The sequence below is a fragment of the Stomoxys calcitrans genome, chromosome 4, assembly GCF_963082655.1.
Source record: "Stomoxys calcitrans chromosome 4, idStoCalc2.1, whole genome shotgun sequence".
NCBI classification, from domain to species: Eukaryota; Metazoa; Arthropoda; class Insecta; order Diptera; family Muscidae; genus Stomoxys; species Stomoxys calcitrans.
The window spans coordinates 87,637,459-87,650,135 of record NC_081555.1 but is presented as its reverse complement, the minus strand read 5'-3'; the positions used below and the strand labels follow the sequence as shown (position 1 = coordinate 87,650,135).

The 12,677-nt window shown below is 40.4% G+C and overlaps 2 protein-coding genes across 3 annotated transcripts in view; one reads left to right on the top strand and one right to left on the bottom strand.

Annotated features, from left to right (window-relative positions):
* LOC106089672 (inositol hexakisphosphate and diphosphoinositol-pentakisphosphate kinase) overlaps positions 1 to 3,386 on the bottom strand; it is a 114,118-nt gene extending 110,732 nt beyond the window's left edge. Inside the window, exon 1 of one of the 2 annotated variants that reach the window (XM_013255602.2) lies at positions 2,469 to 3,386. In XM_013255602.2, the coding sequence (XP_013111056.2) occupies positions 2,469 to 2,663 (195 nt within the window). In that variant the 5' untranslated portion in view covers positions 2,664 to 3,386. The remainder of the gene's footprint in view (positions 1 to 2,468) is intronic. The other variant, XM_013255605.2, reaches the window with a different exon arrangement.
* A 1,460-nt stretch (positions 3,387 to 4,846) lies between these two features.
* On the top strand, positions 4,847 to 12,338 carry LOC106089677 (NEDD8 ultimate buster 1). The gene is made up of 6 exons (XM_013255611.2): positions 4,847 to 5,971; positions 6,028 to 6,151; positions 6,216 to 6,565; positions 6,629 to 6,871; positions 10,947 to 11,495; positions 11,674 to 12,338. Exons 1-6 carry the CDS (start codon positions 5,852 to 5,854, stop codon positions 12,130 to 12,132), a joined length of 1,845 nt encoding a protein of 614 aa, XP_013111065.2. The 5' UTR covers positions 4,847 to 5,851; the 3' UTR covers positions 12,133 to 12,338.
* The last annotated feature ends 339 nt before the right edge of the window (positions 12,339 to 12,677 follow it).

The following is a 12,677-nucleotide window of genomic DNA, read 5'->3' as shown; positions in this document are numbered from 1 at the left end:
ATAAGAAAAGTTGATAAAACTGTAGGAACCTTTAAAATAAAGATAAGATTTTAAAGTATTTTTGAGTGTAGGCATAAGCCTCGAAAACAATTCTTTATAAAGAATACGAAGAAAAGAAGACGAAAGACAATCAGTATCTTCTACTTCTGTGAGAGGATATTCGGGTTTAAATTCATTGATGATTTACTGTGTACACGGCCATTGTCAGGCCAGTTCTGAAATATACAATCATGGTTTGGTGCAAGTCTTTGGATAGGAGAACTGTTGTTGTAACCACATTTTCATGTGTAGGTGGCGATTCTCGTCAAGCTCTTGCAGGTGCTCCTTTCGGTCCAAAGGACCGATCGCCGCGGGAACATGGTGGCCATTGGTTGTTTAAAAGCGCCAAAGACTCCTTGTCATATTGAGCACCATAGACACTCGGTATTTGTTCAAAAACCAGTGCCACCCGACCTCTTACTGAGACTCTCCACTCGATACCGCTAATTATCCGCGACTGCAGAACAGCTACTCCGTATGGAGTATTCCACTATCAGCGACCTATGGATCCCCCCGGTAAATCGCAGCTAAGCTTATCATGACGTGTCGCTAAGGTTTGCCATGCTAAAGGATGATGGATGAAGCCGCAGTTTCATTTTGAAAGATATACCTAGATGCGATGAGTAGACAACGTTGAAACCTCTATGACTCAAAGATGGATTCAGGCACGGGATTGGGGTTAACTTCGAGGCACTCGATATCGCTGAGACTGCCCAACGAGAGCACAGTCTTTCAGAATGAGATCTATGCCATTACGAAACCCAAAAATGAAATCTGGGAAAATAAGGTTGAAAACCATAACGGAATTTTTACAATCCCTGTCCGTCGTTCGTGGTTATCCGCTCCAAATGCTGGCGACATTTGTGAGATACTATGCCATGTAAAAAATTCACCCCAAAAGGTGTTGCACTGCGGCACGCCTTTCGGACTCGGCTATAAAAAGGAGGCCCCTCATCATTGCGCTTAAACTTGAATCGGACAACACTCAGAGATTTGAGAGATATTCGCCGCTGTTTTTTAATGGACAGTTCATGGGCAAATTTTTGTTTGTGTGCATACATTTTGGGCTCATGACGATTGGTTTGGTTTAATATCCGGAAACGATGGCATTCCCGGCAATGAGAAGACGGATGAATATGTCAGGCCATTTGTATAAATTAAGAATGAGTTCAGGCTAATGTGCAATAATAATTTTATTATGTATTTTCTATTTCCCTTATTATCTATGGCTAACGGTGATAACAATATTTCTTAACACTGACCTGAGTCAATCGCTCGCTTTGCTTACTCTCTATGAAAATGAGTGATATCGATTTGGGTAGTAACTGAACTCGCCACTTTCTAAAAAACACCAAACCCTCACTGTCGAACCAAAGTAGTAACCGGCTGTGTTGTAATTTTACCACTTGGTCTAAGCTATTCAAAGTAGGGAAGATGAATCAATTGTTTTTATTGTTGCTGTCATTATTCGAACAAAGGAATCGCTTTGCAATTCAATTAAGCAGTTGTGAGTGTAAGATGTATAATTTCATCCAGTATTTGCAGCTTGCTCCTTATGCCCCGGAATGACCATGCTTCCCAAGGCGAGTTTACTAAGGATCGCTACAACATGCACTATAAAAGATTTAACCCAAATTTTTAGCAAACTTGATTGGATTGGCCCAACTGCCTTTAAAAAAATCCGCCTTAGCTAGAATTTCTTATTGCTACGTAGAGATGTGTTGCTAGGGCCACAGTTGTGATTACAACTATTGCATTAAAAGCAAGCAAAACAAGAACTTTGAGGACAAACTTCAAGTTCAACCAAAAAAAGTAAGTTGTGCAGAAAACCTGCTGAACAAGGAGTTAGGAATTTCCATCTCCACCAATATGTGAACTTAAAACTGGTATGGAGAAATAGCTTCTTTGGCGAAAATACTACTTAAAACTTGCCACTGAAAGTTCGTCCCTATTCTCATGTAAAAAAACAAACAACAACAAACTTGACATTGACTGATTGGACTATAGAATATTTGTTGCAGTAGCAGCAGTTGTGCTCTTCGATGGTAACCATCCTCCTCCCTCAAGGCAGGCAAGTCTCTCTTGTGGGGTTTATGAAACATATGACTTGGTGTGATACAGAAAATGCCAACACAATTATTTTCTACTCAAGGCCATCTCTCACACAAGACGAAAATTTAACACTTATTGATTTTTCGATTTTTCAAAAATACACACAACAACTACAAGAACAAGAATTCATAGGTATACTGACAGACTGACTGCCTGACTGCATGCATAAAAGAGAAGGACTTGGGTATGAATATGGTGGATGGGAAGGGAATTAATTATCAACAACGAGTGACAAAAGACAAATTTTTCATTTTACATTCAAATTGAAATTAATCGAAAAACAAATCAATAATCTATAATTAGTAACAGAAAATTACATTGCCATCATGACCCACGAAAAATCCCGGACGTTGATGAGATCTATCGATGCCTGCTATGCCTACGCCTCCGCCGCCTGCCAACTGTATATGGGATTGGGATGATAGAGCTGCAGCTGCTGCGGCAGTAGCTGCTTGTTGGGATGATTGTTGACGCAAATCCTGGTAACCTGATTCTAATTCGGTGTAGGACATCTTTTCACTGCCGTCGTCGTGGTCGTTGTTGCTGCTACAGCTGTTCCTTGTTGAATGGAATGTGGGGATGCTGGTGTCAAGGTCCTAGTCGACGATGCTAGTATATCTAGGTGTGCCTTCTTCTGGGGCTCAGTTAGCAGGCGAAATGTTTCTGATGTTTGTCGGGATTGGGGAGTAGATGATGGTGTTTTTAGTAGAGTTTTTGGTGAGCTTTGTTGTAGTGAATGCATTAAAACTTAATTGAAATTTGCACAATTACAGGGGAAAGAACTATGAGATTGGAGCAGCAAAAAGTCTAGCTTTTTGCAATTTTCGGTTGTTTATTTTTAGATTTTTTTCACGATTTTTCAGGTATTCTTTTGCACATACACACGCAAGCAAGCAGCGAACGCATAGCAAACTTTTTTCAATACGGACTTGACCTTCAATTGCTTGGAATTCGACAATTTTTATGCGATTTTTTAATTTTTTACTACTTTTTTACACAAGAAAACAATATTTCACAGTTATGTAATGAAATCTTTGTGTATTTTTCCTTATATGCCTCTGCTTTACACTAAATTTGGCAACAAATATTTTGTGTATTTTTTTTCACGGCGTCTCGCGAAACGACGACACATTCCGATGACTGATTTAAAGTTTAGTGAGAAAATTATTGTAATTCTGCAAACAGCTGTTTTGCAGGATTTCTCTGCGATTGTCACTTTGACAATTACCACCTATACTCATCTGCGAGCCCCAATAACGTGGTATGGGGCTCTGTCAACCACGTTTGGCTGTTCAGCTGTTGTTTGCTTTGTATTTGTGCGGCAAAAATGCCGGTTTGTTTACAAAACAACTAAGAATAATTGGTTGCCTTATGGCACCTGTATACTATATGATTTGCAAAAGCTAACGAAAAGTTGCACAATGGTAAATTAGACCCCTCTCATTTCAAAAATTTGTTTTTTTTTTTTCAAAAAATATGACCCTATTAGGGCCAAAACAAATATGTTTGCTTAAAAATTAAGAGATTTCGAAAAAAATATTTGCATTAGCCCACTTTGCCGGGCGGATCTAATAGGTGGTCTCATTTGTACAACAACCACAAATCGTATGGTGTAATCCGCCATCATGCCATCAAGCTAATCGAAGTTTTGCCAACACACTCAAAGAAGTTTGTGTGCGTGTGTGTATACATGTGCGTACGTGAGCAGAGACTATGCGTGAAAGAAGATGATAACAAAGAGAATGCAAACAAAAAACTGACATCTTAATAACGCCAAACTTGGCAGGCTGTTAACAGCTGTTTGCGTGAGACCACCTTTATAAATCCGCCTTGGTGGTCTCATTTGTACAACAACCACAAATCGTATGGTGCGATCCAAGATGCACTTATAAGGTGAGGTCATTCGAACAGCTGAGTACAATTTTTTTATTTTTGTTTTGATTTTGCAATAAATCTAAATGTCAAATGCTTGTTAACACAGATGTGATTTTTCTCTAAGATCTTAAAATGATGTTTTATTTGATCCGATATTCCACACATGAGCAACAAAACAGTGTTATAACGATGAAAATACAACTTTAAAACACGTTTGGAGAAGATAAATTATAAAAAAATGTTTGTTTCTAAAACCACGTTGACATTTGCATTTACGGCATTTGTCAATCAAGGTGGTTTCGTTGGGGTAGATTTTTGATGTTGTCGAATGACACTACCTCTTAATTGTACCATGGGGGAAATGCATCAAAATATTTGGGGTGCTTTCGATATATCATGGATGGTTTGCTGTGAATGTAAATACAGAATTGTCATTTTAATACCGTCAAACATTTGCTGTTTTCAGCTGTTCACGTTAAACCAATACATAATTAACAGGTAAAGAGCTGTGTAAGATTTTTTCTTGCGAAGTGCACTATCTGTCAAGGAGTTTTGGTTGTGTGTGTGTATTATAGTTAAGAACCATGACACACAAACAATGAAAAATGGCGCAAACAAGTAACATACACAAAATCAGAGTTGCACTTATCACTTTGAAAGATAGTGCACCTAATATTTTGTTGTTGGGCAACTGCCACTACCTGTAAATGAATATATCTTGTGTCTCTATGTGTGTGCTATGGCTCTTAACTATTATACAAACACAAAACCAAAACTCGTTGTGTACTTCGCGAGAAAAAATTGTACTCAGCTGTTTACGGTACACTACTTGGTAATTATATCATGTGTCAATACATCTCCATCCATCTCTTTACACCTCCATCCATCTTCTCTTCTACTTTCTTCTGGTGTCAACACAATCGACCTAAGGTCTCCGAGTGAAGCGTATAGTCGCGTTTCATCCAACCTAACCTGACCAACCACAGTGAAAGAATTTAATACACATCTTGAAGCGTAGTTTACGTGAAAAATGATCTTAGGAACACGAATATGAAGTTCGTTTTTCGGTTTCGGGCAAGGGGGCTCCCAAACGGGCCTTTGCCCCCACCGAAGTGAAATGGTACCAAATACACGGTATATGGTAGTCAAATTAAAGAAACGTTTGCCTAGAAATAAATTCCTAGGCCATTTCAAGATAGTATGCAAAACATAGATTTTTTGGTATTTTTCCCGTAAACTGTACTTTTGCCATATATCTTTAAACTTGATTATGATTTACTAACTATTCGGTGCAGCAAACCGGGATTTTACAAACTTTGAAAATAGAATGTTATTCAAAACCCAGATAGTGTAAAGGAACATTAAAAGCTAAGCACCGTTGTCACACAGTGCTTTTATTTGGCTCGATATTTGTTGAGGTCGTACTGTAAGTGTTTGGCTACGTTAGTACCAAATGTAGCATCTCTACTTTGTGCAGCTGATGTGAAAAGCGAAACGTGGTCAAAATAAACAGTGACAAAAACATATCCCGAAAGTAAACACAAAACAAAGGCTCCCACAAGCATCTTTGGCTCACCCTCTTTGGCTCCCACAAGTTACTAGTAAAGAGGTAAACACATTCAAAAAGGGGGGAATTCATACATGATTGTGAAATTCGGCGAATAATTCGAAAGAGAACCGATAAGAATTGCATGTCATCCATTTGCTGGCTCTTGGTACTGCATAAGGAAAAGTCGTGAATGGACTATTGATTGGGTCGGCTACAGCCAGAGTTCTTCTATTTATAATTATTATTTAATAATTTTTGTTACCGCTTTTATCAGAGATGTCTCAAATAGATAATATAATTATTCAAGTAAGGGCACGCCTGCAAGCTTTGGCTATTAAGTTATGGCTGGAGCCCTATTATTACGATGGAGTTGGATGTGTGGAGGATGAAATTGAGGTAAATTCATTTGAGTAATCTTATTGCCAATAATAACTTGTATGGTTAATGATTAGAAATTAGCCGAGAGCTTTAGCAGCAACTTAGGAATTTCCAAATCCAATTGCAAATTAGCATTGACGGAGCTGCAGGAAGGTGCCCTAAGGAAATTGGCCTGTCGCAAAGAGTTTGAAGAGTCAGGTTGGTTTGAAAATGAAAATATTTGCGACCTGCAATGAAAGCTTTTTTGATTTTACTTTACCAGGTATGGCTACATTTAGCGTTCGTCGTATTAACAACCAACAAGGCACCCAAAATATTGTCGAAGTGAAATGTCCCCTAACATCTCTTGGAGATGAGCTACACACAAAAATTGCCCAGGCTTTAGATATAATCGATTCCAATAGAGTCAAATGCATAGCATCGGGAAAAATTGTTGACTCCCAGAGAACTTTAGATTCTCAAGGTCTTAAAAACAATCAGCAGTTGATGGTCATTATAAGCGAAGTTGACAAGACTGCAGTGCAAAATCAAGAGGAAGCCATGTACGATCGCATACGTAAAATAAAAATGGATGTGGAGGCAATTGTAGATTCAAGCCGTCAATTATTTGAGGTGATGGAGCTGGTTAAAGATGTCCCGGAGAAAGATGCTTAGTATATTTTTTATATTTTACAGATGGAGGATCAAGATGGTAATCCCGTATTTCTGCCACCCGCCGAAAATCGAGCTTTACTTATGGGCATGAGTTTCTATGAAAAGGCTCGTGCAGCCATGAAGCGTGAACAATTCGATGAGGCACTGATTCTTTTATTAGAATCAGATGAAAAATTTGTTACCTGCAACTCGAAATTTTTGGAATCAGTCGACAATTATGCCTTGGTTAATCTGGATATTGTTTGGTGTTATTTGTGCCTAAAGGTATGTTATATAAAATTTTAAAAACATTATACACAAAATCAGGAAGCATGGTCTCTATATACGTAAATGAGATTGCGGTGATGATTTGATGACAATTTTCTGTATATGCCTCCAATGGTTATTTTAAAACACATAGTTGTGGTGGCTATAAACAGTTGTTGCTTTTGTAGTCACAATTTCATGTGGAGGTGGCGATCGTCGTCAAGCTTGTTCCGGTCCAAAAAATCGATCGCCGTGGGAACAAGGCGACCATTAGTTATTTAAAGGCGCCGTTTACTAGCCTTGCCATTTCGAGCATCATAGGCACTTAGTTTTTATGCAAGAGCCGGTGCCGCCCGACCTCTCACTGAGACTCTTCACTCGATACCGCTGATTGTCCCCGACTGCCCTTGCAGCTATTCCAAATGGAGCATTCCACTATCCGCAACTTGTGGACGTCCGGTAGCTCGCAGCTAAGCTTCTCGTGACAGCAATGAGCACCACACAGATCAAATCTCAATGTACAACCTGTGGGGGTTGTAAACCGTCATAATGCGGTGTGTTGGAGGGCCATATTCCTCCAGAATATAGGTAAAGACAGGGTACCGCATTTGTAAGTGGAACGGTGATGGAAAGTAAAGTAAAAATTTAAACTACCATCACTCCAAGCTCACCTGAGTGTCTACTCGGTGAGTGAAAGTAGTCCTGCGCGTCTACGCACACATGAAAACATGTATGGGATTTCATCGTGTCCCCAGTTGGAACTAGGAGGCCACCGTAGCGCAGAGGTTAGCATGTTTGCCTATGACGCTGAACGCCTGGGTTCGAATCCTGGCGAGATCATCAGAAAAAATTTTCAGCGGTGGTTTTCCCCTCCTAATGCTGGCGACATTTGTGAGGTACTTGCCATGTAAAACTTCTCTCCAAAGAGGTGTCGCAGTGCGGCACGCCGTTCGGACTCGGCTACAAAAAGGAGGTCCCTTATCATTGAGCTTTAACTTGAATCGGACTGCACTCATTGATATGTGAGAAGTTTGCCCCTGTTCCTTAGTGGAATGTTCATGGGCAAAATTTGCAATTTTCCAGTTGGAACTATCCCCTCTTATTCACGTTTTGGAGGAGACTTCCCAGAGACAAATCTGCAAGAACGCCAAGATCTGAGTAAAATCACCTCTCTAGATGGAAAGCCTGTAGACCCGGACATGAGCATAGCAAAATTTCGAATAGCTTCCGCAGTAATCGTTATTAGGAATTGCGATGTGCGTGGTCATGTGGCCTATCGCATAGTTCCCGGTTGTAAATCCAATTAAAAGTGCATACTCAGTGATCTCTTATTAAAAGCCCGCAGATTCTTCGTCCTCCTTCGGTCGATGGTAAGCCAGAGTGTTCTGGCAGTTCGGCATCCATATACAGATTCTCACGTCGCCACCGCCGTCTGACTGGCCAATTCCTCTACTATGTTTAGCTGTTCGACAAGTGGCACGTATGCAACATCGGCGACTGGTTCTCGACCGCTCGACCGCTTTTTCATTCCTTGTTCGGGTAGATGCTTTCTTCGTGTGATGTGGTTGTAGGTTGCTAGTTTGCCAAGGCCCATTTAACGTCGCACTGGACGCAGGAAGAGGCAGACTTGCGTAGTTTATGCGATGACGAAGAGGAGTTGGACACAGTTTGTGAGTGAATAACTCTTGCTATGCCTAGATTTCCTTGAACTTGGCCCTTTCTTGATTCTGGACTACTGTGGAGGCCTGAAATGACTGATTAAACGAACATTTTACCGATGAGAGCCTCTCTTACGATTTGCCTGGTTCCATACATTTTTGTTTTGTGCGTTTGTTTCCCATTCCCTTCTATTTTCGTTCTACTGCCTTGCTCCTTTCTGTGATGGGACTCCATCTGTATTCTTCATCTTCTATTATCTTTGTTATTATGAGGAAAATAATGGATATGGGGTCTGCGGGTAAAGTTTGCTAGACGCGTGCCCATCAAGCTAACCTCACCAGTGGAGGTAGAATAAAATATGGGTAAAGATAAAACCATGTCACAGAAATCATCCCACCTTTGAGAGTTTACACTCTGCAGGGCTTAATTTTCTTATCTCTGCATTTTACATACGACTGACGATCACACAAATAAATTGTGATTCAACGATTATCCACTAGCATTGGAACTCAACTACAATTGTTTCAGCAATAACGTTGAGGTTTTATTGGGCCCTGTGTTTTGATAAATTTGGCGATGGGTGCGGTATTTGTACCTTCGCTTATAATGAATTATGGTTGCTGATACTCGGTTCGAACCCATGAATGCCTTTCCTCGCACTAGCACTCACGGAATACTCAATAAATTGACGATTGAACAACCGGTTTGTGACAGGTTGTTAATTCGTCATAGACGAAGGTACAAATACCGCACCCATCGCCAAATTTATCAAAAGCACAGGGCCCAATTAAACCTCAACTTTGATGCTGAAAACTGTCAGAACCCTTTGAATCAGCCCGGAACGGAATTGCTGTGAGTACCACACAGACTGGAAGCCGGCCGGCACGGGATAATTAGCCGGCCCGGCACGGGATAATTATGGACAACACACACGTTAGAACTTTGAGCTCCGATCTGTGTGGTGGTCATATGTAGGTATCACGAGAAACTCAGCTAAGAGTCCAAGGTTGTGGATACAGGGATGATTCGTATACGGAGTAGCTGTAACTGCAGTCGCGGACAATCAGCGGTTTCGAGTGGAGAGTTGCAGTGAGAGACCGGGTGGCACCGGCTCTTGCTTAAAAACTGAGTGCCTATGATGCTCAATATGACAAGGCAAGGTTTTTTTGCACCTTTAAATAATCAATGGCCATTACGTTCCCGAAGCTATCGGTCCTATGCATCGGAACGAAATTACCCATCTTTAGGAGTTTGACGAAGATCGCTACCTCCACATGCAATGTGACTGAACAACAACAACCGGGAGATTCAAAATAACATCATCTCTCTATACAGCGAGAGTAGAAAAGCTTATAGAGCTTCTGTACTAGTTTGAATATTGTTGTGTCACTGTTAGGCTTGATTTAAGCCCAAATCCTAGGTAGAGTACAAGATCAGTGGGAGTCCTGCTATACTAAATTGTGTTCAAACAAGGCCGAAGATTAGGATCTCAAATTTGATTTAAACAGTGGTCAAATATCGCTAACCAGAATCGATAACCTTCAAGCAGTCTGCATGAGACGCAAGACTGTAGTCGGGTCTATGTACCGGAATGAAGGCATTGCAACTACTAGCCAAGGACTGTCCACCCTTCAGAAAACTTAGGCCACAGCAACAAACAACTTACGCACACTTTCCAATGGGCAAAAGTGGAGTTTACCGGGAAAATCCCAAAAAAATATTTTGACCACATCCTTCTAAAATGACATCAGGAATACGAATATGAGGTTCGTTTTCGTGGCTCTAAACGACTCTTGGCACTCCCTTAATGGAATGGAGCGGAATATGGACAAGAAACTGAAATTTGCGCCTTAAAACTTCAAAAGAAGGCATTATTAAAAGAAGGATCAATCATTATTAAAAGAAGGATCGATGATGTCCTTCATCAGCAAGGGCTGCCGCCTCAGTGTACACCACACTGCTACAACAACAACAATAATAAAGAGGAGGTAAGGTTTGCCAAATGACCTTGCAAATCCAAATTTTGCCCATGAACATTCCACTAAGGAACAGGGGCAAATTTCTCACATATCAATGAGTGCAGTCCGATTCAAGTTTATGCTCAATGATAAGGGGCCTCCGTTTTATAGCCGTGTCCGAACGGCGTGCCGCAGTGCGACACCTCTTTGGAGAGAAGTTTTACATGGCAAGTACCTCACAAATGTTGCTAGCATTAGGAGGGGAAAACCATCGCTGCATATTTTTTCTGATGGTCTCGCCAGGCATTGAACCCAGGCGTTCAGCGTCATAGGTGGAAATGCTTACCACTGCGCTACGGTGGCCTCCTGACTAAATGACCTTAAGTTAGGTTTTAGGCATAATTTTAAATACATTATTTAGAAGTTATTTATACCTCCGACATTAAAATGTTTTGTTTTGTTGCCATTCCATTTAGAATGTTACACAGCTACCTGACGCTCAGCGCCGCCTTGATATATGTGAAAAAAGTTTTCGCCGTTCTTATGGTGATAATCTACAACGTCTGATAACGCTAAAGGGAGAAGGTTGTCCGGAAAAGGCTCTCATTATGCGGCTGCATTTACTACAGGGTGTTGTACTCTTCCATCAAAATCGTCGCAATGAGGCCTATGACAAACTGATAACGGCTGGTACAGAATTGGAGGCTCTTAAGGTGGACGATGGCTCCGTGATTGCTTTAATGGAAATGGGCTATGAACCCCATGAGGCAAGAATGGGTCTAAGATCGTGCTCGGGCAATCTGGAGCGTGCCATTAATTTCATACACGAACGTAGAACAAAACTAAAAGAAGCTCGCCAAAATTCCAAAAAGGAACGTAAACTTAATAAGAACTTGACTTCGAGTAATAAGGAGGAGAAAGACTGGGTCAATCCACGTAGTGTTTGTACTCTAATGGAAATGGGATTTGCTCGTGATGTTGTGGTTGAAGCCTTAAAGCGCAGTAAAAATGATGTGCCTAATGCGGTAAGTAGAGTTGTGTATGAAAGGACTTGCAGAGAAAGAGTGAAGCAATGGGATTTTTTGGAGCAAAATCACTTTCTGTGCCAACCTTATTAAAAGGAAAGAAATGATAACATTGCTGCAACTCCCCGTCCCATTTTTTTATTTAAATTTGATTTATTTACTGTAATATTTTTAACAGTTGGATTTATTACAAACCAATGCCGATGAATTGAGCCGTAGTCTTCCGCCAGCCCAAAACGCCGACTCCGATATTCTATCTCAGCTACAACAGCTAGGTTTTACTGAAGATTTAGCTCGTGTGGCCCTGGAGACCACCCAGAATAGCTTGGATAAAGCCATTGATTTTTTGATAAAAACCCACGGTAGTGAAACCGAACTAATGGCTGCCATGGAGCGAATGACCAATGCAGCGGTTGCTACCGTTGCCAGCGATCAGTATGAAGGACCATCTACATCCTCTGGTGTCAATACATTGGTGACAAAGGCTTTGGGTAAAGCTCAAAAGGAAATGGAATCTTTGAAAGCCTATCAGCGTTTCACCGAAGAAATGCCGGACAACGAAAATGATTATCTGGATTTGCCTTTGGTACAAGAGGAACAAATACTCGCCGAATATAAACGTTTATTAGAACAGTGATACAGGATATGACAAGACAAGACTAAAGCAATGTTTTATTTTAATGTTTACATACCAGCAACGATTGTTATATTTTTTACTTGATGTTTTGATTGTGTTTTAATATTTGAAAAAAAAAACAAATGCATTACGAATTTCTTCAAGCCAAATTGGTCATTATAACATTTAAAATGTTTTGATAAATAAACGTGTACACGCAACTCATAGATGTTGAATTATATAGAAACAATTTTGAGTTTACTAGAAAATCTCTTTAAAATTTGTTTTCCATTAAAAAATTTCGTTGAAGTTTTCATGGAGAATTTTGCATCGCCTTTCACGTTGCATGGAACAAACATAACTTAATTAAATATGATTGACCATTACAGAAAATTTATTCCTCTAGCCGAACGTTGAATAGATTTCCAAGCGCATCGATCTTCTGAGCTCGAAACTGGGTGTCAGTGATTGGAAAGCCAGTATGGAGATGTCGCTCTCCACTTGGTCACTCCATCGGAATTTTGGTCTTCCCTTTTTGCGTATTCTTTATGGTCACCTTCAAAAGA